At 41.3% G+C, this 22,189-nt stretch overlaps 1 protein-coding gene across 1 annotated transcript in view; it reads right to left on the minus strand.

Annotated features, from left to right (window-relative positions):
- Positions 1–1,844: 1,844 nt before the first annotated feature.
- The window catches only part of TMEM62 (transmembrane protein 62), a 462,564-nt gene continuing 442,219 nt past the window's right edge, over positions 1,845–22,189 (minus strand). The window contains exons 11-12 of the mRNA XM_044073516.1: positions 7,943–8,061; positions 1,845–3,060 (exon numbers count right to left, since the gene is read on the minus strand). Coding sequence (XP_043929451.1) covers positions 2,734–3,060; positions 7,943–8,061 — 446 coding nt within the window. The 3' untranslated portion in view covers positions 1,845–2,733. The remainder of the gene's footprint in view (positions 3,061–7,942; positions 8,062–22,189) is intronic.

Below are 22,189 nucleotides of genomic sequence, written 5' to 3' on the forward strand. Positions count from 1 at the left end.
GAGTGGTGAGTTGTCCAGCCAAACTGCTATGGACGAGAAGGATTTCTGGGTGAATGTTTGGAGCATGGTAGTGTCCTAACAGTATATCTTAGAGTGGAGTCATCGGCATATTATTCTATGGTGTACAGATCATTGATAAATAAGTTAAACAGTAGTGGTCCTAGGATGGAGTCTTGTGGGACTTCAAAGGATACAGGAAAGAAAGAGGATAAATCATCTTGACGTTTTACTGCCTGGGACAAAATGGTGAGGTAACTAAGAAACCAGTGAAGTAAGGACAGTGATAGGCCATAGGAAGAGAGTTTAGTTAGCAGAATTTGATGATTGACTGTTGAATGCCTTGGATAGATTCAGAAATAGGGGTGAGGTTAGAAGACCTGAATTTCTATTGTGATTTATTATATCTGCAAACCTTAGAAGGGCAGTGATTGGGTTTGAAATCATGCTGTGAAGGAGAAAGGTGGTTATAAGATGTAATAAGTTGAGAGTGAATACATCTATCCAACATTTTGGAAAAGGGTGACAGGATGGGGATTGGTCTGTAGTTTATGAGCTCTGTTGATAAGCCGCCTTTATGGAGGGCTATTACATAGGATTTTTTCAATACGGCGGGGACATACTTTTCTTGGATGGAGCAGCTTACTAGAATCAAAACAGGATATGCAAAGCTATCTGCAGCGAGATTGAGGTATTCAGATGGAAAATTGGCCAGGACAGTAGTTGCTGTCTTATGGGTACGTAGGCATTTTTAATTGTAGGTGTTAGTACTGAAATGAATATAAAGGTCCGTTGTGGCTTCAGTGATTGGAATGGAATGGGTTGGATGTTATACTATTTATAAAATGTTAGTCAAACTATGAAGCAATGCTTTGGGAGTTATGATCAGGATCGGCTAGACTAGATTGATTTTCTAGGATCGAAAGAATGTAATCCTTGACTTCCAGAAGTTTTTTGGCTTGTTTGATGATGAATTTGGGGTGTTATAACAGGCTTTTTGTCCTGTTTTATGCAAGGTTTTCTATGTTTTTTTAACTGGCTATATTGTTGTAGGGATGTTAGAGAGTTGGTTTGAAGCCAAAATTTACAGACGTTAGCTCTAAGTTTCATGAGTTCCTTTGTTTTTTTCAGTTAATCAAGGTGCTGGTTTGCTTTTAACTCTTTTTGTTCTTAATGTGCTTGCTTTGCCAAGATATTAAGAAATTTTAGGTTAAATGTAGGTGAGATTCATAAAGGTTACCACAAAGTATACTCTAGGTAGTAAAATGTTATAAGTACTTTTTAAAGAGTAAGGATATATGGAATTTAATACAGTTTGAATCAAGCTAGAGGATATGAAGTTTGTGGTATGCAACCCATTTAGCATCACCTTAAGTGGTAAACTTATATTATATTTTTAAATGCTCCAGCTGTATGCAGAGAAGGACATGCAAACATTTATATGAGAAATTGCAGTAAAATATGATCTGTGTTAATCCCTCTAAGTACACATTCAGGAAAAGCAGCAAGCTGTCTTGGAAAAAGAGACTTTATGTATTTATCAGTCTACCTAGACTATGCTGATTTCTTAGGGGCATCAGGACACTCCACCTCTGACCACATGCTTAACTGCATCTCAATGTAGACTATGCAGTGTACTACTATCTAGTCATGTCTCACAAGCCTGTGTAGTATGTACTAGTTATACAGCTACCTTATGCTGAAATGCATAAAACAGTAGGCTCACTATACCACTGCTTTTAAGCTAACTTCACTTGTATCAACACCACTACCTATTCATTTAAAAAAAAATATGGTACTTTTAGACGTGCTGTGCTACTAAAATGATTTTTAAACAAGAAAGCCAGTGAATGTTTAAGACGCACATGATCAATGTTTAATATCCACTTGATAGCCAGTAATGCACTCTAGTCTTGGGGAGCTGAAGTATATAATCACGTAACAGTAAACATCTTAATTCAGGAGATTACACTGTTACCACAATAACTTAACACAATCGGACTGCATTTGCTTTTCATTCTTTACGTCCTTAAAGGCTTGTATAACAGCACAGTTTTAGGATTATTTTCTTAATAAAATGTCACACTTCATACACAAAGAATCATTATGTATGTATCCAAAGACATTTCTAAGACAGTTGTTTCAAGCAGAAAGTAAGTAGAAGAAACCACTACTACAAAATGGAATATGCAACCTAAACTTAAAGCTGTCACCATCTGGGTAAAAATTAATTCAAATCTGAAATAATTTTCACTGGCTATTCATGCTATTTTATACAGTTCCTAGTACAGGTAGACAACACAAAACAATATCTGCCATATTGGCATTGTGCATATCAGACAAATTAGAGAATGTAGTGTAAACAGCAATTCTGAATACTGTAATAGAAAACTTCATTAAAAAATCTTTCATCTGTGGAATCTAGTATGTCTAGTAACAGAAGAACCAGCCAACCTGCATCGTTCTGTTTATAGCAACATGGGATTAAGACTGGTTTGATGCTGGAAACTTTTAGAGAACAGTTGCCTGCTTCTGCGTAACACAGACTTGGTATGGAACTTTTAGAAAGCTTCCAAGACAATGAGACACCTCAGCAGAAATTGCACAAACTCATTGTCCATAATGGACCACTGATATTGTCAGGGTGGGGAGATAGGAAATGTTGCGCCTGAAGGCTCACACACTTCTTTGATGTCTTCTTCACTTGTTTATTATGACACCATCTCTAGTCATCAGCTAAGAGGCATGATAATTCTTCATTTCTGCTATGTAAGTTCGTAAATGTGAGTCAGTGGATGTCCATGTTTTTCTTATTAGAATTACTGTAAGGATCAAGGACCACGTTCGCTGTGGGGATATAAAGAATGCAAGGACTCCATAAGTCTGCAGCAGAAAGACACATGAGTAGCTTTGCCATATGAAGCATAACAGCATAATGAGGTGTACTGGTACTGTACGAAGAACCCCGATATCTCGCACATGGGCCCGGAAGCAATGGCCACGACATCTCAATGACAGGCACCAACACAGGTAGCAGTTGAGGGGAAAGTTAAAGCATACCACCTACAGAAAGAAAAAAAAATATTATGACCAATTAAAACAAAAAAGAAAATACATGTTATGGAAGAACTTGTACGCCAAACTGAAAACTGAAATGCCTTTTTGCTGCTCTCCTATGAGATCCCTATACCATTTTGCATTAGTAGTAAGCCACAACAAGAATGCACACCTACTGCAAAATAATTTAAAGCATCAATGCAGGGAAATAATTCATTTTGTTCAGAACTTCATGATGCAACTTCTTGTCAAAAACCATATGCACCAGACTACTTTTGCTCACAGAGAATGAACAATAATTAAACATTACAGCACATTATACATCTCCTACACCATGTAGTTGTCATTGGTAATGTAACAGAAAACTAAAGAATACCCGTCCTGGACTCACTGGGTAGTGAGAATATCATTTCTGTGTGCTGTAAGTACATACCAGGCAATCAGTCACATAAGGTACAAAAAAACCCCACTGAAATTTACATCACACAGTGTAGACTTGCACAGGGTTTCACAAAAAAGAATATATATGCAAGGATGAAAGTAGAAATAAGAAAAACCTCAAAGCAAACCTGCTGTTTATTGCAGCAATTGTTCCTCTGATTCCCCTACAGAGCAGTAAATTAAAGTACAACCTGGAAGTGTACTGCATAATGCAAACTGAAACAGTTTGCTAGACAGTCTACATGTTTTTTTTTTTTAATTTACATACTGGGCTAATAGACTGCCATGGGACCCAAACATGTTGTGGCTTTGTCAAATTTCTGGAGGGGAAGCCATTATGTTGACCCAAAGCAGATGCAAACACTGCATTGTCTGCTGCTTTGAGTAAGGCACAGCAGTATGTTGTCCTTACGTGCAGTCATAGCCGGCCTTAGGCATAGGCCAACTAGGCGGCCGCCTAGGGCGTTGCTCTCACAGGGGTGCTTTTCCAGTATTTATTTGGTGTAAATAGACCAGGATGGGGGCACCATGGAGCCCTTTTGCCTAGGGTACCAGTTGACCTAAGGCCGCTAATGCGTGCAGTGTCATTTAGTGTGGTGCAGTTGTAACCTGGGTTTCATTTCCTCTAACAATGGTCAACTGAAAACAACAAGACACACTTCTCCCACTAAAGCAGAAACATCCTTCCCAGATTAACATTAGTGGTAATGCAATAAAGCTGAAAAATAAACAGAACAATTTAAACTAGAATTGTACAGTCAACAATTTGCATAACTCTCTAAAACAATTTATCCCATACTACCTCACCCTTATCAACAATCATACAGCTACACATGCATGAATAATGCTTTCAAGCTGCAACATGTTTTTAAGCACCATTACATCTGCTCTAATCATGCACTAAAAAAGTTATTATGCAACGAACCCCCATTAATATTCTAAAACGTGCGTGCTGATTGGTCAGCGTGCACGTTGTAAATCAGACTTATACTAATGGAAAAAGTCCAGGTGACCGGATCTTTTTCCATTAGTATGTCTTTTTTTTTTTTTTTTTTACAGCAAAGGAGAACGCAAGATCTCCGTTGCTTTTCAGAAACTGTCTCGCTATGTTAAAGGAGTTTAACATAGCGAGACAGCTTAAAAAAAAGTAACTGAGATCTTCCTTTCTCCGTTGCTTTTTTTAAAGCTGTCTCGCTATGTTAAATGGGTTTAACATAGCGAGACAGTTTTAAAAAAAGCAATGGAGATTCTCCGTTTCTTTTTTTAAAGCTGTCTCGCTATGTTAAACTCCTTTAACATAGCGAACAAAAGCCAACAAGAAAGAACGCTTATAACCTCCGTGTCATGAAACGCCAATCTCCACCAAAATAAGCAGCAACGATGAATAAAATTACTTCAATGAAGATGAAAGATAAAAACCCGATTTAATGATGCTTTAACATAGTGAGACACTTTGTAAAAAGCAACGGAGATCTTGCTTTCTCCGTTGCTTTCACCCACGGCTCTGATGTACTGCGTAAGCATACGCATGCGCAGTACATTAGAACTGCCGCCAAATACCAGACAGCTGCGGAAGGGCAGCACGGAGGCATTATACAATACCATTATTTAAGAAAAGTAAGTATTTTTTTTCTTAACTAATGTCATTGTATAATAGCAATAACCCACTTCTGGGTGTGGGTAATGCTGGATTTACCCACGGTTGTCTTTGTTTGGTCACTCGGGCTTCGCCTTTGTGACCAAACCACACCAACTGTGGGTAAATCCAGCATTACCCACACCCAGGTGTGAGTTATTGCTTAAACAAACCACTTTAAACACCTAATATCTACAACATTCAAGTTATGCAAGTAACATAATTACCTGCATCAATGAACTGGGACTGGTTATATGGTGGAAAAGCTCCAATCTTGTGAAAAGTCAGTGATTTTAACACAAATCCTCATTCTTATGAACTTTACGACTTCCACCTCTTACAGCTATCACCCAGTCATTTAATCTCAGCTGAGTAAGCGCATTCTACTCTGCTTGGCCAGAACAGTATGTCACTCATATAGCCTAGTTATGGTTTTAATAAATTTAAGTTTATTATTCCAGAGTCAAATGTACATTTTTACTTTTTTTGCTCCTGTGTCAGTTTGGCCCGTTTTTTCCTGCAAAACCAGACTGCAGGCAATGTTCAGGGAAAGCTGTCTCAAACATGCATAAAACAGAGGTATTTGCAGAGTGATGGCAGATAAGCTGTTACTGCTTAACATACAAAAAGGTTTTACAATATGCAAAATGGAGGGCACAACTCAAAATAGGGAATTTTGCATATGGAGGAGAATAGGAATGTGTCCCCATGGCTGATGGGAAGAGTGTTTGCAGAGATTAGAAGACTGCAGTGCCGAGTTTAAATACTTAACAACAACTTCCTGTCTAAAACAACAAACAAAACTTATTGTGTTACTGGAAAAAGCCAAATGACCAGAAGTTTCAGAGTAGTGATAAAATGAATACGCCACTGGGCAAAGATCTTTTTAAAACCGGGGTTTGTATTAAGTGATGCTGGTGAAGCAACAGCAGAAGAAAGGCATTAAGTTTACATAGAGAGATCTTCACCAACCTGAAAAAGCTGGACAGATGATGACAATCAGTGAGCAGAAAGCAAAGCAACTGAATACTTGCATGAATTCTCCTCAGAGAAAGATCTACAGTTTACTGTCCTCATCCAAATGTTGAGTTAACCTAAGGGTAGCTAACCCATACTAAGTATCCTTAAAAACTTCCAACTGAAGTCTGCCTCCGGCATTGTATTGCAGGACTTACTAGTTTCACTGTGAAACATCATTTTTCATCAGTTACTTTGATTTTCACTTCTTGCAGTCCTTTTGTGCCCCATCCTTCATACTAAGTCCACAACCTGATTTAACAAAAATGTTAGTGGGTAACTGCTCATTTTTCTGCTTCAGGGCTAAACTGCATATCCTTGTCCACAAGTACCTCACTTCTTCCTACAATCTGTTTTATATCTGTCCTATGCATGGTTGAATTGGGTTTTTATTTCTGATTACCTGTCTGCCATAGAACGCTTATTTATTTATCTGCAACACTGTTTTTTTCTTCATATCACCTTTACATCACCTTCAACTCCTCACACTTAGAAAGATGCTGCAGTATCCGGCTTCAATTCCTTTGAGATTTAAGTATTTGCCCTGTCTCCCATCATTTCTTTTCATGTGCCTTTGGATGTACATCCTCCATAAACATTTGTTGATCTCCTTGTCAAAGGAGTAGTATAAAACATCATCTTTACTTTTTTTTTTTTTTTTTAATTCCACCCAGGGCCTTACCTGATGGTTCCACTACTGACACCCAGTCAGACAGTTTGCTCCAGGGCAATGGTAACCAGGCATACCCAGGCTGGGTGACAGTCATATGGCCCATTTGTTCCCACCTGGGAATCCTGAAATGAGCTTTCTATTCCCCGTACGAGTTGAATGGCATGGGCAGCTGACTCGTCCTGGGGGTAACCTTCTGTATCACCACTGGAAGCACCCCACCACCCCCTTGGCAGACCTGTGTGGGAAGTGTGCCTCCATACACTGGATTCCCCAAAGTCTGCTGGTGTTAAGCACTGTGATTGTGCAGGCTTAGCTGACCAAGTCTCCACTGGGTAACATCTAGTGCTCCCACTAGGTGTCACCTGTTGTGGCGAGCCAATCCTCCTCCTACCCCCAAAAATGGGTAAGCCAGCATTAGCCCTCACTCCCATCCTCACTGACCAGCTATGTCTGCTTTGCTGCTGTCATTATTTTCCACTTCTGTTCTAAACTGGTTAGCATATTTTCTTAATATTAATTGTTGTATCCAGAATCTCAGCCTTGACATCTACTACGGTTGATTCCTAAGCCAAGCATACTGTCAAAGAATAACAGTGGTAGCTGCAGCTAAGTGGGGCATCTCATATTCTAATAATAATAATAATAATAATAATCCATTTGTTAACCAGGTAGGCCCACTGGACACACCATTTCTATTTAGGGACAACCTGGGAGTAATATCTGATCAAATGATTGTTCAAGGTCACACAGTAGGCAAATGAGGGTAAGGGAACAAGCACTGTACCACAGAAACTAAAGCTTGCAACTTTAAACTCTGTGCCAACAGCCAGACAAACTCTAGCTGCATTTTGTAACATGACAGCCTATTCTGTCTACAGTGGCAATTAGCTTTAACATCTCACCTTTGTTGTCTGAATCAGATAATAGTTTCATAGCATTCTCTACTTCTTCTAAAACAGAGTTCAACTTTAAAGAGAGATCCTCTTTGGTGGGTAGAACAGTTGCTACAGTACTACTGATACAGTCCTCATCACAGAAAGAGTTAAATAGTCACATGATTTTTTAATTACCTCACACATTTTAAATACAAAGAATAAGAAATATTAAAAACTGAATTTTACCTGCATAGTTCCTACTAAGTATGTCAAACTTCCTTCCAAGAAATGTCCATTGACAATAAGCCCAAATGTAAAACAGACTCCAACATGGCCGTCAATTAACTCCCCAACAAACCAGGGACCTGCATCAGATTTTTTAATGGACAAAAAAAAAAAATCAGTAAAAAGCCATGAAAATGGATTAGAAGTATAATCTTTTTTTTTTTTTTTTTGACTATATAACTCTGCAGTTAGGGTCAGCAGCCCTTTATCAATACAATTGTTATCAACAGAACAGTAATGCTTTGAAACAGATCAGGCCTCTAGCATGAGTGTGTCACAGTAATTACTAGCAGTAAAACTGTCCACCTCATAACAAACTGTTTGTGTACAAGGGTCATGGCTGGAACAACAAACCTAGCAGCACAATGTACCCAAGTGTGTATGTTACTATAACAAACTGAGGATCTGCATGGAGCAGACCTACATATGTAGGTGTTTTGATGTTTACAAAAAAAACACAGCATGTTTCACTAAGATCTCATATGTGCAAACTGCAGCAGTAAATAGGCTGTTGACACACAGTTCTACTCATTCAATACACTGCAAATAAAGCAAGCTGTGGTAGTTTACAGATTTCTACACTCCCGAAATACTCTTGACAGACATCACTTAAAAGAATCATGTTCAAGGGTTCCACTTATTCTGTTACCTTCTCCAATCACTATTTTCTTCAGTGAAATGCCAGAATTGGTATAACTATTTTATTTTATATATCTTGTTAACCGGTTTGACCCCTCAGAGCAACCCATACTTACCAATTAAAAAAGAGGTCAAGGTTCATTCTGTGAACTGTTTGGTTAATTGACTTGCTCAGATTCACACAGCAGACAGACAAATGGAGATCAAGAAAATCAAACCCATGACTGCAAAATGAATTTTATTAGTAGCTCTCAGCCTTAATCTTGTACACCAAACTGCTAGACAACTGGAGAGGGTGCTCTTATAATGTGTAAATAACTTACTTTCATCACTCCTAATAAAAACTCCCAGGGCCCTGATTGTGAAACATGTGCTCTCTATGTAAGTGACTTTCTCTGGTGTAACCCTGCTTTTATAGGCAGGCCTTACACCAGAGTAAGTCACCTTTACCAAGGGCAAGTCTTTAAGAATCTGTCCCCCAGTACAATACAGCAAATCACTGCTTAAATGAAGTATCTTTCAAGCCTCACTGGATGCATGTGATCATCTTTAGTATTGAAAGCAGTGTACACACAAGTGGTGTATAACAAGCATCCCCAGTCACTTCATTAATATTTCAGTATTTCTGACTCAATGTTCTGACTACATATGGAGTATCAGTCCACTTAACCAAGAAAAGGATACGACCATATTAACAATTATTTCCCTCATTTTGCAATATATTCATTAATAGCCTAGTTTATCACCAGTGAAGAGTCACATACAAAGACACTTAACAGTACCTTCAGTTTTATATCTTTGTTCAGTATTTTAAAACACAGTGCATAAAAAGAAGTTATGTACTTCCATAACATTCCATCTGAGTAGTTAGACTTCATTTGTCATCAATCTGTGGGCTTCAGACCCATAACACCACTGCATCTCCTTCCTTACCTCAGATTGAGTTTGCCACCCAACACACGAGCCCGATCAGCAAAACCTGACCCACAAGTAAACACAAATGGGCCGTAAGGGTACTAACTCTTAGTCACTCAAGTGAAAGAACCAAATAACAAGGCCAGGGGGAAGGAGGGAGGGACGGCTGATGACAAATGAAGTCTAACTACTCAGATGGAACATTATGGTAAGTACATAACTTCTTTATCTGAAGTAGTTAACTTAATTTGGTCATCAACCTGTGGAGCTACCATTACCTTGGGAGGCCCTCATGGAAGGATATTCCGGAGTACAGCGGAGCCAAAAGATGCTCTCCCTGTGGAAACTATGTCCAATTTATAATGAGAAATGAAAGTATGAGATGAGGACCAAGTAGCCGCTGAACAAATATCGTCCAAGGATACTGTGGATCAAAATGCAGCAGACGTAGCCATAGACCTAGTAGAATGAGCATGAACCCTCCCCGGAATAGGCATACCTTTATCTTTGTAAACTTGCAGAATGCAAAGGAAATCCACTTGGCAAGTGTCACCTTGGAAACTGGTTTTCCTAGAAAAGGTCTGGCGAAGGATACAAATAATTGGACTTGCGAAAGGGCCTAGGCCTGTGTAAGTAGAAACGTAACTACCTATGTACATCTAACAAATGTAGTTTGCATTCCCCCCTGTTCTGAACATTTGGGAAAAAGACAGGTAGATTGACTGATTGACTGATACTTGATCCTGAAGCCACTTTAGGTAAAAAAGAAGGATTAGTCTGAAGTGAGACCCTGTCTTTATGAAAAATCATATAAGGGGGGTTTAACAGATAATGCTTGAAGTTCTGACACTCTCCTAGCCAAGGTGCTAGCCACTAGGAAAGCCACTTTCCAAGACAAAAATTTCAAGTCCACAGAGGCAGCCGGTTCGAAGGGTGGAGCAAATAACGCCTGTAAAACTAAGGTAAGGTCCCAAGGAGGAGTAGGGTCCTTAACCGGAGGCCTTAAAAGAAAGGTACCTTTAATAAAGGTTTTGCAGAGTCTGGGGGAAGCTAAAGACCTCATGTTTTCACCTAAATGGAAATTAGAAATGGCAGCCAGTTGAACTTTCATCGTAGAAGAGCTGGCAGCCTACTGAAAAATGTGTGCTAAAAATTCAAGAACCACTGGCACTGGAGCCGTAAAAGGATCTAAAGCCCTCTGAGAAACCCAGATAGAAAAATGATTCCATTTACTACAGTAATTTTTTCAGACAGATGACTTATTAGCTGCCACCAGAATAGATCTAACAGGGGAAGAAAGTCAGGGAGTCCTGGCAATCAATAGAATTGGAGCAACCAAGCCGTGAGTTTCAGACTGCCCAGGTCTGGAAGGGGAATCCCCGATGGGTGCAAAATAAGATCTGGGATCAGATCCAAGATCAAACTACCAGATGAGACCACACACAGGGAAACCCAGATTTGGTGAGGCCAGAATGGGGCAATGAGGATGACTCTGCTCCCCAACCGACGAGCCTTCTGTAAAATGTTTGTCATGAGAAGTAACAGAGGGTAAGCATAAAGAAGATCGGGGAGCCAAGCATCTCAGGGGGGTTCCCCTTGAGGGGGTATCAGAGCAAAGAACTCACTGCATTTTGCGTTGGAAGTAGAATCGATGAGATCACAGCAAGGCTGACCCCACTCGAGGAAGATCTGCTCCGCTACATAAGGATTTAGAGACCACTCATAAGGCATTGAGATAGTCCTGCTCAATTTGTCCCCCAGTATGTTGGACTGAACCAGAAAGTGCGTTGCTTTCAGAAAACGGTTGGTGGAGATTGCCCATTCCCACACTTTCATGGCCTCTCGACAAAGGGGGTAGGACCTGGTTCCTCCCTGTTTCTTGATGTACCAGACCACCAACATATTGTCTGTCTGAATCGCAATAGTTCCCAGAGGAAGAAAGGCATGAAGGGCCTGCAATGCTAATAAGACCACCCTCATTTCCAGAACATTGATATCCAGATTGGCCTCATTCAGGGAACATGTGCCTTGGATTGTCCTGCCTGAGCAATTCCCCCCAAGTCGGGAGGCATCCGTGGTCACCATGGCTTGGGGAGGGGCTACAACAGAGGACCATTCCTCTACTATCTCCGGAGAGAGTAGCCACCAGAGAAGGGACTTCTTGCAGGCCTCGCTTATGCAAATCAGATGTGTCAATGGCTGATCCATTTAGGACCACTGGACTGCCAATGTCCACTGCAGAACCCGCATGTGAAGATGAGCACAAGGAAGAAGAGTGATTGTGGCTGCCAAGGATCCTAGGGCTCTTAACACCACCTCAGCTGGGGGATAGGGAGACTGAAGGACAGGCGCCGAACCCTCTCTGGAATCAGGGAGACTTTGGATTGCAAGGTGTCTATTCTTGCCCCTATGGAGTCCAGGATCTGGACAGGTTCTAGAGAGGACTTGGCTATATTTATTGTGATGCCCAGCAAGTCTGACAACTTCCGGAAATAATCCCTGGCTTGACAGAGTAGATGCCTGGTGGGAGTGGCATCCTGGAAGTCTACTGAGTACATCTAGTCATTTTCCTGCAGATAAGGCAGGATGGATTGCAGAGTGACCATCTGGAACTTTTCTTTGGCAACTGACAGGTTTAGAGTGGAAAGGTCGAGGATCGGCCTTAAGTCCCCCATCTTTTTTGGCACCAAAAAGAACCTGGAATATGCCTAATCTGGACTGATCTGGGGGACAGGCTAGATGTCCCATTTGCTTAGCAGCTTTTGTACTTCAAGCACTGCTGCCTCCCTTTGCGTGGGTGGAACATCCGGGAGGTGCTTCGGGGGAAAGGGATGTGTCACAAAGGGAATTGTGTAACCTCTGGATATTATCTGGAGCACCCAACAGTCTGTTGACATGGACTCCCACTCCGTCAGGTGCATCGTAAAATGCCCCCCGACTGCCTCCAGAGCAGAGCAGTCGGGCAGCCCCTCATGGCTGCTGCACGGGTCTATCCAAGAACGGTTCTTGGGACCCAAAGTTCTTAGGACCCCTCCTGCCTCTGGGCCGGCATCTTTCTTGTCCCCCTCTGCCGCTAGGGGAAAAGGAGTCCTGAGTGTCCTGGGAATACTGAGACTTCTGGAACCACATCTTTTTTTGCTCTTGCTGATTCCTGGAAAAGGATCTTTGAGGGTTTATAGAAGTGGATCCCAATGGCAGACAGCATCTTCCCGTCCTTCTCACTCTGGACAAGTGTGTCACGAACCGTCTTCCCAAACAAGGAAGAGCCATCATAGGGAGCATTCACAAAATATGCCTTGAAGAGTTCCGCGAAATTACATAGCCGGAGACAGGTGTGTCACCTCATGGCAACGCTGGACCCAACCGCCAGTGCCTCTCCTTTGGTGGCATGAGAAAGGAGGTGCATGGACGTGTTGGTAACCACTTTCAGAGTGGCCATTCGCATAGAGAATGTGCATTTATCCTCTGGTGACATGGATTCCGGGGGAGACCCAGTGTGCTCTTTTATCAGGTCACGCTGAAGTCTGTTGACATGGGTCATATACTTCAGCACCCTTATACAAAAGGTGGCTGAAGCATAAGTCCCCTTTCCCAGACAGTTCATCATCCTGGACTCTCGGTCTGCAGGATGGACCGTAGAACTCTCCTGAGCTAGTTCCTTCTTTGTGGTGGCCGCTACCGCCATGGCATCCACAGGGGAATCCTTGTTCCAGCTTGGTCTATCTACTAGGGGGCTAAAAATTTTATCTGGACGTTTTGGAATGGCTCCACGGTATCTGCCTCTCTCCAAACCCTGGTGGTAATGAGGTCCACCAGAGGGTCTGCAGTGGGGACACCCAAGAAGTAGATGGGCCTGTGTTGAATGCCTCCAGAAACATGAGTCGTCTGAGGAAGGCTTGGGGCAGACCAACCACCCCCCCGGTGGCACAGGATCTCCATGATGTCTCCAATCCTCAGGGGGTGATCTGGGGAGCCTTCCCCTTCCTCCAAGTCAGTATCCTCCATGAGGGACTTGGGGGAGTCCAGGTGCCTCCTCTTGCACTTACGCTTGTGAGGCACCTCTTCGGTGGGACTCTCTGGAGAGGACTCACAAACTGCTTGTGGTTCCTCGAGGGGAACAGTCTGGGGCATGTCGAGCACAGGCTGTCCCTGTATGGGCAGGATGGCAAAAGATGCACCCAGAAGAGAGGAGGTCGGGGTGGACTCCAGGGAGATGGTCAGGGGCCTAGATCCATTAGAGAAAATCCTCGCCACCACGTCGAATGCCAAGGTGGAGTGAGCCTCCTGAGCCACTGAAAGAGAGGATGCTCTCCATGGATCCGACACGGGGATTGGAGCTGAGCCCGAAGGTGTCGAGATCCCGAGGGGTAGGCAGTGACCTGACAAAGTCAGAGCCAAAGGAGAAAAACCCAACCCCTCAGATCCGACGCCCAGGCTACGGCTCCGAGAACTCAGATCTGACCTGGTCGGACCAGACACGCTCAAGGTAACTGCCGGCGTTGAGGTAGATGGTATCATCGGCGCCAACCCCCTGACTCCGGAACCTCTCGGATCCAGGGACTCCAAAACCGGAGGATGGATTGGAGAAGGAGAAATCGGGGCAAACAATGGTAGTGAGCTCCCCCCTCCAGAGGGAGAGGCTGCCAGCAAGACCCCCATATAATGCTGGGTGCAAATAAACCTTTGCATCATCCTGTCCATGTCGGCTTCCGATAAACTCCTAGATGACCTTGAAGAAGCCACCGACACTGGCCGGGAAGGACGGTGGATGGAGGCCGAACCTCCTCCAGCTCTGGGGAGAACCTCGGAGAATGGAGCCGAGGGGAGGTCGGCCTGGTAATGGCAGGTATCTTGGGAGGAGGACCTGCCGGATCCGAGTGTTCCGGGGATCTCTTCCTTCCCTTCTCTCTCTCTCTCTCTTTATGTCTGTCTTTCCTAGACTCCCTTTCTCCAGGCCTATGGTCAGGATGGTGAGTCATGGCATGGGAGGGGGGGCACAATAGTAGCTGTAGAAGCAGTCATAGCCGTGGCCGCAGACCCAGTCACAACAGAAGATGAGGCGGCCGCCTCCATAGAGGGAAGAAGCCCTTTCAAAATCAACTTGGCCCTGCAATCTTTCAGAGCCCTGGGATTAAACCCCGTACATATGGCGCAGTTGGTGGACAAGTGAGCTGCTCCCAAACAAACAACACACAGAGTGTGGCCATCTGCAGGTGACAACTTATGGCCACACTCTGTGCATTTTCTAAAGATCAACTTTTGTTGATCTGCCACACTCAAGCCCAATAGGTACTAGGTACACACAGACACACACACACACAGACACACACACACAGACACACACACACACAGACACACACACACACACACACACACACACACACACACACACACACACACACACACACACACACAAGGCCTGCACTAACTACACTCGAAAAAAACTCTATTTTTCTAAATTTTTTTTTAATATAACAGAGAACGCGAAGGGGAGGTAAGGATAAAGGGGCAAATAATACCCAAAAAACACTACACATATGAAAAAATACCTCGAAAACTGTCCTACCAGCCTGGAGCTCAAGGGATCATGTTGTAGGCAAAGCTGCGACAAACAAGATCTGAGGGAAGGAAGGAGATGCAGTGGTGTTATGGGTAAGGTGAAGAGCTTGGTGCTTGGATCTGATGCTGGTGAAACTGCAGTCTCGGATCCAGTCTGGATCCGAAGTCCACAGGTTGATGACCAAATTAAGTTAACTACTTCAGATTATATATTTTCCTGGGCATATAAGAACTCCTTTGATCAATAACATCAGGTCTGAAAGCCAAGATAAGACTTAGAGTCTGCCTGTGGTGTCAATAACTGTAGCCCTTCAATTGTTTATAACTTCTCCCTTCCCAGATCCAGAAGATTTTGGCAGCATGATAAACAACTAGCTGGGAGACCACAGGCACTACAGCCTCCTCAACTAATTATAAGTGGAGTAGTGATACAGAAGTTTGAAACTCATCAGATCTACTAATCTCACTCTTATCAAATACTCCATAAATGACTATGATTCAGCTATCTTTATGCTTCAGTAAGTCCCTAAACTACTGGTCCAGCTGTCACAATTAAGATCCTCAGTTGCAGCTGCAGCACATTTATAACATGTTTCCTCTTCTTCTGGAACAAATCCTACTCTCCCTGAAATAGTGACAGTCTTTTTGCACATTTACAAAATATTTTGGTAGATATAAATTTTAACATTAATCAAATGTCAATCAATAAATAAATAAACTGGAGAAAATAATAATCAAGTTATGTAAAGACCACTATAAACCCAAGAACGTGCATGCTGTTTTGCTGAAAATCTTCATACCCATCACTTCTTCAGTTGCTCTTTCATTTTCAATTAATAGAAATGTGCTACAACAAAGCTAATTCTCAGATTTCTTTTACCATCTTAAAGATAATGAGCATCATTCTACCGGCTCTATATTACCTTGTTGAAAGACGTTTTTTCGTTGATACATAAACAGCGAACTCCCAAAATTCCGAACGGCCACTTCAGTGAATTTTTTCCCAGGGGAAAAAAATTGATTGGCCAATCAAAAAACAAACTGTCAGACCCTACACAGTGGGGAACTTTGCCCCACCCCCCCACACCAACCTAACTAAATATACCAACTCCAAGATCGCATTACAGTGGAGAAAAGGCAAATTCCTGATGAATCCCAAGCAATTTTCTTCCCTGGGAAAAAATTTGCTGACGTGGCCTTTTGAAGTTTTGGGAGTTCGCTGTTTATGTGTTGACGAAAAGGCGGTCTATGAAAACACCTTTCAACAAGGTAATATAGACCCATGATTCCAATCAGCAACCTATCTCAGACCCCATTTTTTCATTTGTACTTCCTTTCTATTCAAAGTTCTGTACCTGAAACTCTGCCCTCCTCTGACACACAAGCACCTTGGCATCTGTAATGCCCTATTAAGTTGAGGTCTTATTTATCCATCCCTTCATCCATGTTAAGTGTTGGAGAATGTGCTTGCTCTGGAATTCTCTTTGTATGGATCTCTAGAGAATACTTTACCTTACTCATTGTATGTTCGCACCTTACCTTCTTTACTGTTCCTTGGCAACTTCTCATTTCTTAGAATTATCCCATCCTTAGGCAAAAAGAAATAAACTAGATGCATATGTCGAGTATATCTGGCATCATCCTAGTCATTAAAATCTAATATTAATGTCTGTTAACCAAGTAAGTGGGTTGGAACACAAACCCTTTCCAGCCATGACCTGGGCCGGAGGGAGAAAGTTAAAACAATATCTATGAACAGTTTGGGTAATGTTAGTGTAGCTAATCAACTGCTTAGGTGGATGGAAACCAGAGTACCAAGAGAAAAGTAATGCAGACATGAGAATATGCAAACTCCAGTTAAGACTTGAAATTCAGACCCTGGAACTGTGAAACATAGATCTCACCAGTGAGCCAGGCGTTTCTCTTTTAATAAGGTAACAAAAAATATTATCTCAATATCAGATGAAAAGGAATTCCTCTGCTTCAACTTCTCTAAAGTCAACTACATCCCAGTTACAGCTAGAGCTGTCCTCCTCAATTCTATCATTTAAGCTTTCATGTTTTAATTAAAAAAAATAGTAATACTAACTACCTCAATACTTTCAGATCTAACAATAAAGTAGACACTACCTTATCTGAAGTTAACTTTAATATATCTATTGGTGAGAGAGCATTTTGTAAAATCTCCCCCACTGCTGGCATATGAAACAAATTAAGTTTATCACTTTCAGGAAAATCCCATGGCCATCTCAAAAGATTACTACTGGTATAACTCCTTCAGAGATAACAACAAACTAAATTTCCACAATTCTGTCAGGCAACATTTTGCATGTTACGCACACTCAATACTTCATATTCTATCACTAAACTGTTTGATAACACAAGTCTAATACAATTTTAGACACATCTTACATATTATTTATAGTAAATATTTCATTATCTGTTATTGCTAGGCCTCTTTTTGCAACCAGATTAGATCTATTTTACTTATGTATAATATGTAAATAGTTAAATATTATTTTACATATTTCCTTGTTAGTAAAACTGTTACTTCCTTGCAAACTGTAAACGTTTATTTCCTTATGCATGTACATATTTTTTGTATCTTTTTTACTCTCAGAGATTATAGCTTTGTCTACTGCCCAAGTCATGGCTGAAAAGGGTCTGTGAGCCAGCTCACCTACCCTGTAATTAAACAAGAAAAACCTATGCTGTAAAGAATTCCATACGGTATTGATTCCTTACAGTGTGACTTACTGGTGTGTGTCCTGGGTAGAGGTGGAAATGGTCTAGGAGGATCAGCACACTCACCTGGTTCTTAAATGCAGAAACACGTGTAAAATGAATCCCAAATTCCACAGCTGTACAATCAATCCATTGAACAGCATTCTGCAGATGACAGTGGTAGGTATGTTTGGTTAAACCAGGATGATCAATTCTGGAGACATATGTGGGTGTGGAGTTTTGTAATGCAACAGTAAAGGAAAACATCCAGTAATATTTTGGGGAGATGCTTATGTTGTCCATGTTACTCACACTAGGTTTAGCCTATTTTCAGACCCAAACTGGTATGCATACTGACAGAGGGTAATCTGGTCAGACCACCATGTAAATTCCATAGTTTTTTTTTTTTGCCAGTTTTGTTATGGAGTGGAGACGACTGACACGGTGGCAGAGGCCACAGCAAATGAGTCACTACAGATGGCAGATGAAGCCATAGAGAGATGGTTAAGTGATTAAACTTTCTCCAAGAATAATCTGTCACCTTTGCTATAACTTGATAAATCCCATTGAATTGTCTGAGTCACACTCCAGCAGAACCTTATGGAGAAAGTGGCTATAGAATTAATGGTGAATGACTGAGGTGTGAGTGGCTTTTGAAGTGCATGAGGAAGTTGTCAAACATGACCCCTAACTACATCAGACAGAAATGCCCAATTACTGTACTAGGATGTGGGTAGGCAGGAAGGAGAGGTGACTATGCAAATTTTACAAAGAAAAACAGTCAATTGTCATTATATGTGGAAAGGGACAGACTGGTTCAGGTATTTTGATACATCTTAAAACCTTCTGAAATGTATGTGTGAGAACTTAGTTCTTTCCTTTATGTGGGAACATATCCCTTTATGAGATTATTTTTTTGAGACTGAGGATGTGCCACTTTCTTTGAAAGAAAAATATGAAAGCCATTTGTGTGTTAAATATAATAAGCAGATCACTACCTAGAAGGCAGAAACGTTTTTTTTTTTTTTTTTTGCAGTTAAGAAAAGATATGCTAGCCTTACAGAACATAAAATTTGAACTGTCACATTGACCAGACTTAAGAACTTTAGACACCACTGGAATTTGGATACAGGAAAGGAAATGTTCTGTAAATGCAAAAGCTAATGAACTTATTTAATACATGTTTTGAATATAAATAAAGTTGAAGCAAAGTAATTATTCTTTAATCAAGACAGCTGAAAAAAAATATCTTGGGGTGGGGTCTGTGATTGGGCTAAAAAGAGACGCAAAATTCATGAAAAAGGGGGACGGGACACAAAGATAATTGTGTCACTGAAATGTCCTGGTGCAGTGGGAAAGGACATTTCTGGGTAGACTGCCTCAAAAATAGCAATACAGTTTAGAAAATGATTCTGTACTTGAAAAATTATTATTATTTATTTTTATTTTATTTTATTTATTTTACATTTGTTAACTGGGATAGTCCAATTGGATGCATGTCCATTTTCAGCGGACGCCTGGGGAGAAAAGCTCCAAGTTAGAAAATACAGTAAAAAAATAAAAACACAAACGATACAAATTACACACAGTTAATAGACTCCAGTTGAGCAAGCATGCAAGATATAATACATATTTAAACAGTGTTGACAAATTGACTAAGCAAGATAACAATATCAGAGACTGAGAACAAGGAAATATCCAGTGAGTTTTAAAGTATAGCTAGAGACTTCTTTTGAACTGAGTAAGAGAGGGTTTGAGAGTAAGATAAGCAGGTAGAGAGTTCCATGTTTTGCGAACAGAGAGTCCCCAGCAGAGTTGTTGATTTTGGATGTTTGAACCAGGAGTTTATTAGAAGAGCAAAGTGACCTTAGATTGCTATAGGGATTGATGATATATTTAAGTGCAGGTGTCTTGTCAGGGTGATTGAGAACTTTATGGGCTATTATAAGCTGGCTGTACTGAAGTAGGATAGGCCATTCTAGCCACCCCAACAGATTAGGTTGTGACAGTAGTGGGTCCTATAGGCCATGCCTGTTGCAAATCTAGCAATATGATTATAACAGCTAGAGAGTTTGCTCAGAGTGGATTTGTTCAAATTAGTGAGTGGGGGGAGGCAATAGAGAAGAGCAGAGAGTACATGGGAATGAGCAATAGCAGTCGTAGCAAATGGAGTAAGGAAAGGTTTGATCTTATGGAGGGAGCCAATTTTTTTGTTAATGGTTTTGACAGTTTGAGTGACATGGATATCACATTTGAGGGAGTTGTCTATTGTGACGCCTAAGCGTTTGGTTTGCGCGTCTGGGGATATAATTGTGCCATTATTAGATTTTATGGTAAAAAGTGGTGAGGTAGACTTACAAGAGGGTGAGAAGAGACGCAACTTTGTTTTGTTAGGGTTTATCACCACCTTTCTGTTAGAGAGCCAGTTTTCAACAATACTGAAAGTATTCTGGGTTAGTGTCATTAGATCTGTCTGGGAAGTGGCAGAACAAATTAAGGTGGAGTCATCTGCATATTGGATGCAGATAGCATTTGGGATGACAGACAGAAGGTCATTGATAAAGATTGAGAAGATAAGGAGTCCTAGTATGGAACCTTGGGGAGTACCTAGTGTAACTGATAGATGGGTTGACAGTTTGTCCTGCCATAGGATGGCTTGTTGTCTACCAAACAGGTAAGACTGAAACCATTGAAGCACACGGCTATTTAGTGACAATGACTTAAGGGTGTGGATGAGTAATTGGTGGTTGACCATATCGAAGGCCTTGGAGAGATCTAAAAAGACAAAAAGATGTTAGTAAATAGGGGGCACAATATGATGATGGTTTTGCTGCATAAAAGTTGGGAGAAAAGAAAAAGTAGTGACAACAGATTAACTGAGGGATTGCTGGAGAAAGATGAGAATCATAGTAAATTCTATGGGCAAGTATGTCATAAAAAGAAAAAAATCAGAAATAGGAAGAAAAAAGCAGAACTAAATTAAAATGTTATCTCTGAATATGAATAATTTATAGAGTGAACTAAGATTTGCTGTTTGGAATGGTTCATCAAGATAAATAAAATATTTGTTTATAGGACACTAGATGCATGTCAGAAAGATACAGGAAAACATATTGTGTTTCTATGAGGAGGAAATACTATACAGAGCTTGAATAGTGAAGAAATAGAAGTTATGTTCTTACCATAACGTTCCATGTTAGTTGTCTTCTTCTCGCCTTCTTCTTGCTGGATGGGTTCGGAGCCGACCTCGGCTCCGACTCAGCCACTCTAAAAGCTCGAGAGTTGGTTCCACCGGCTCGAGGCTCCCCCTATATCCCACAATGCTAGGCATGAGTTACCTCAGATCTCGTTTGTAAGCTAGGCCCAGCTTATAATAGCAATAGAATAATTATAAACAAAGTCCACCTCTATAAACCAGGGAGAAGAGAAGGGTGACCTACATCCTGATCCAGGAAAATATGCACAGCAGCATATACCTAAAGTAAAGATGTGGTAGAAAGAGAGGTCACAATCAAACTCCTCTAGGTCTGTCCAGGCCAGGGGGAAGGAGGGTGGGGCGCAAGAAGAAGGCGAGAAGAAGACAACTAACATGGAACGTTATGGTAAGAACATAACTTCTATATGTTAAGTTGTCTATCTCGCCTTCATTCTTGCTGGATGGGACCGCGTCCCTAGCACCTTGTCCCGGGTGGCCTAACGGAACAGACTCTTGAGAACAGTGGAACCAAAGTTAGCTCTATGCCTAGAAGCTAAATCCAACTTATAATGAGAAATGAAAGTGTGAGGAGTAGCCCAAGTAGCGGCTGCACAAATGGTGTCAATAGGCAGTCTGTCTTGGAAGGCTATAGAAGTAGCCAAAGCTCTGGTGGAATGGGCTTTAGGTTTGTTAGGCAGCTTTTGTTGTCTAATTTCATAAACAAGGGAAATCAGGGATGTTAGCCATCTAGATAATGATACCTTTGAAACTGAAAGTCCCTTTCTGCCTTCTGCATAAGAGACAAACAGCTGGTCAGATTTTCTGAATTGTTTGGTTCTATCCAAATAGTACCTTAACTGACGATGAACATCTAGCCAATGCAATTTTTGTTCAGACCTGTTAGAATATTCTGGAAAAAACACAGGGAGGTCAATGCTTTGATTCAGGTTAGACGCCGAGGCTATCTTAGGTAAAAAGGACGGGTTGGTTCGTAAAGATACCCTGTCCCTATGGAACAACAGATAAGGAGGTCGACAGCTGAGTGCATGAAGTTCTGAAACTCTTCTAGCTGAAGTAATAGCTACCAGAAAGAGTGTCTTCCATGATAGCAATTTTAAAGAACAGGAGGCTGCAGGTTCGAAAGGTGAAAGAATCAAAGAACTAAGAACTAAATT

This window comes from Protopterus annectens, chromosome 6.part0 (genome assembly GCF_019279795.1).
Source record: "Protopterus annectens isolate FY-2018-M chromosome 6.part0, PAN1.0, whole genome shotgun sequence".
Classification (NCBI taxonomy): domain Eukaryota; kingdom Metazoa; phylum Chordata; order Ceratodontiformes; family Protopteridae; genus Protopterus; species Protopterus annectens.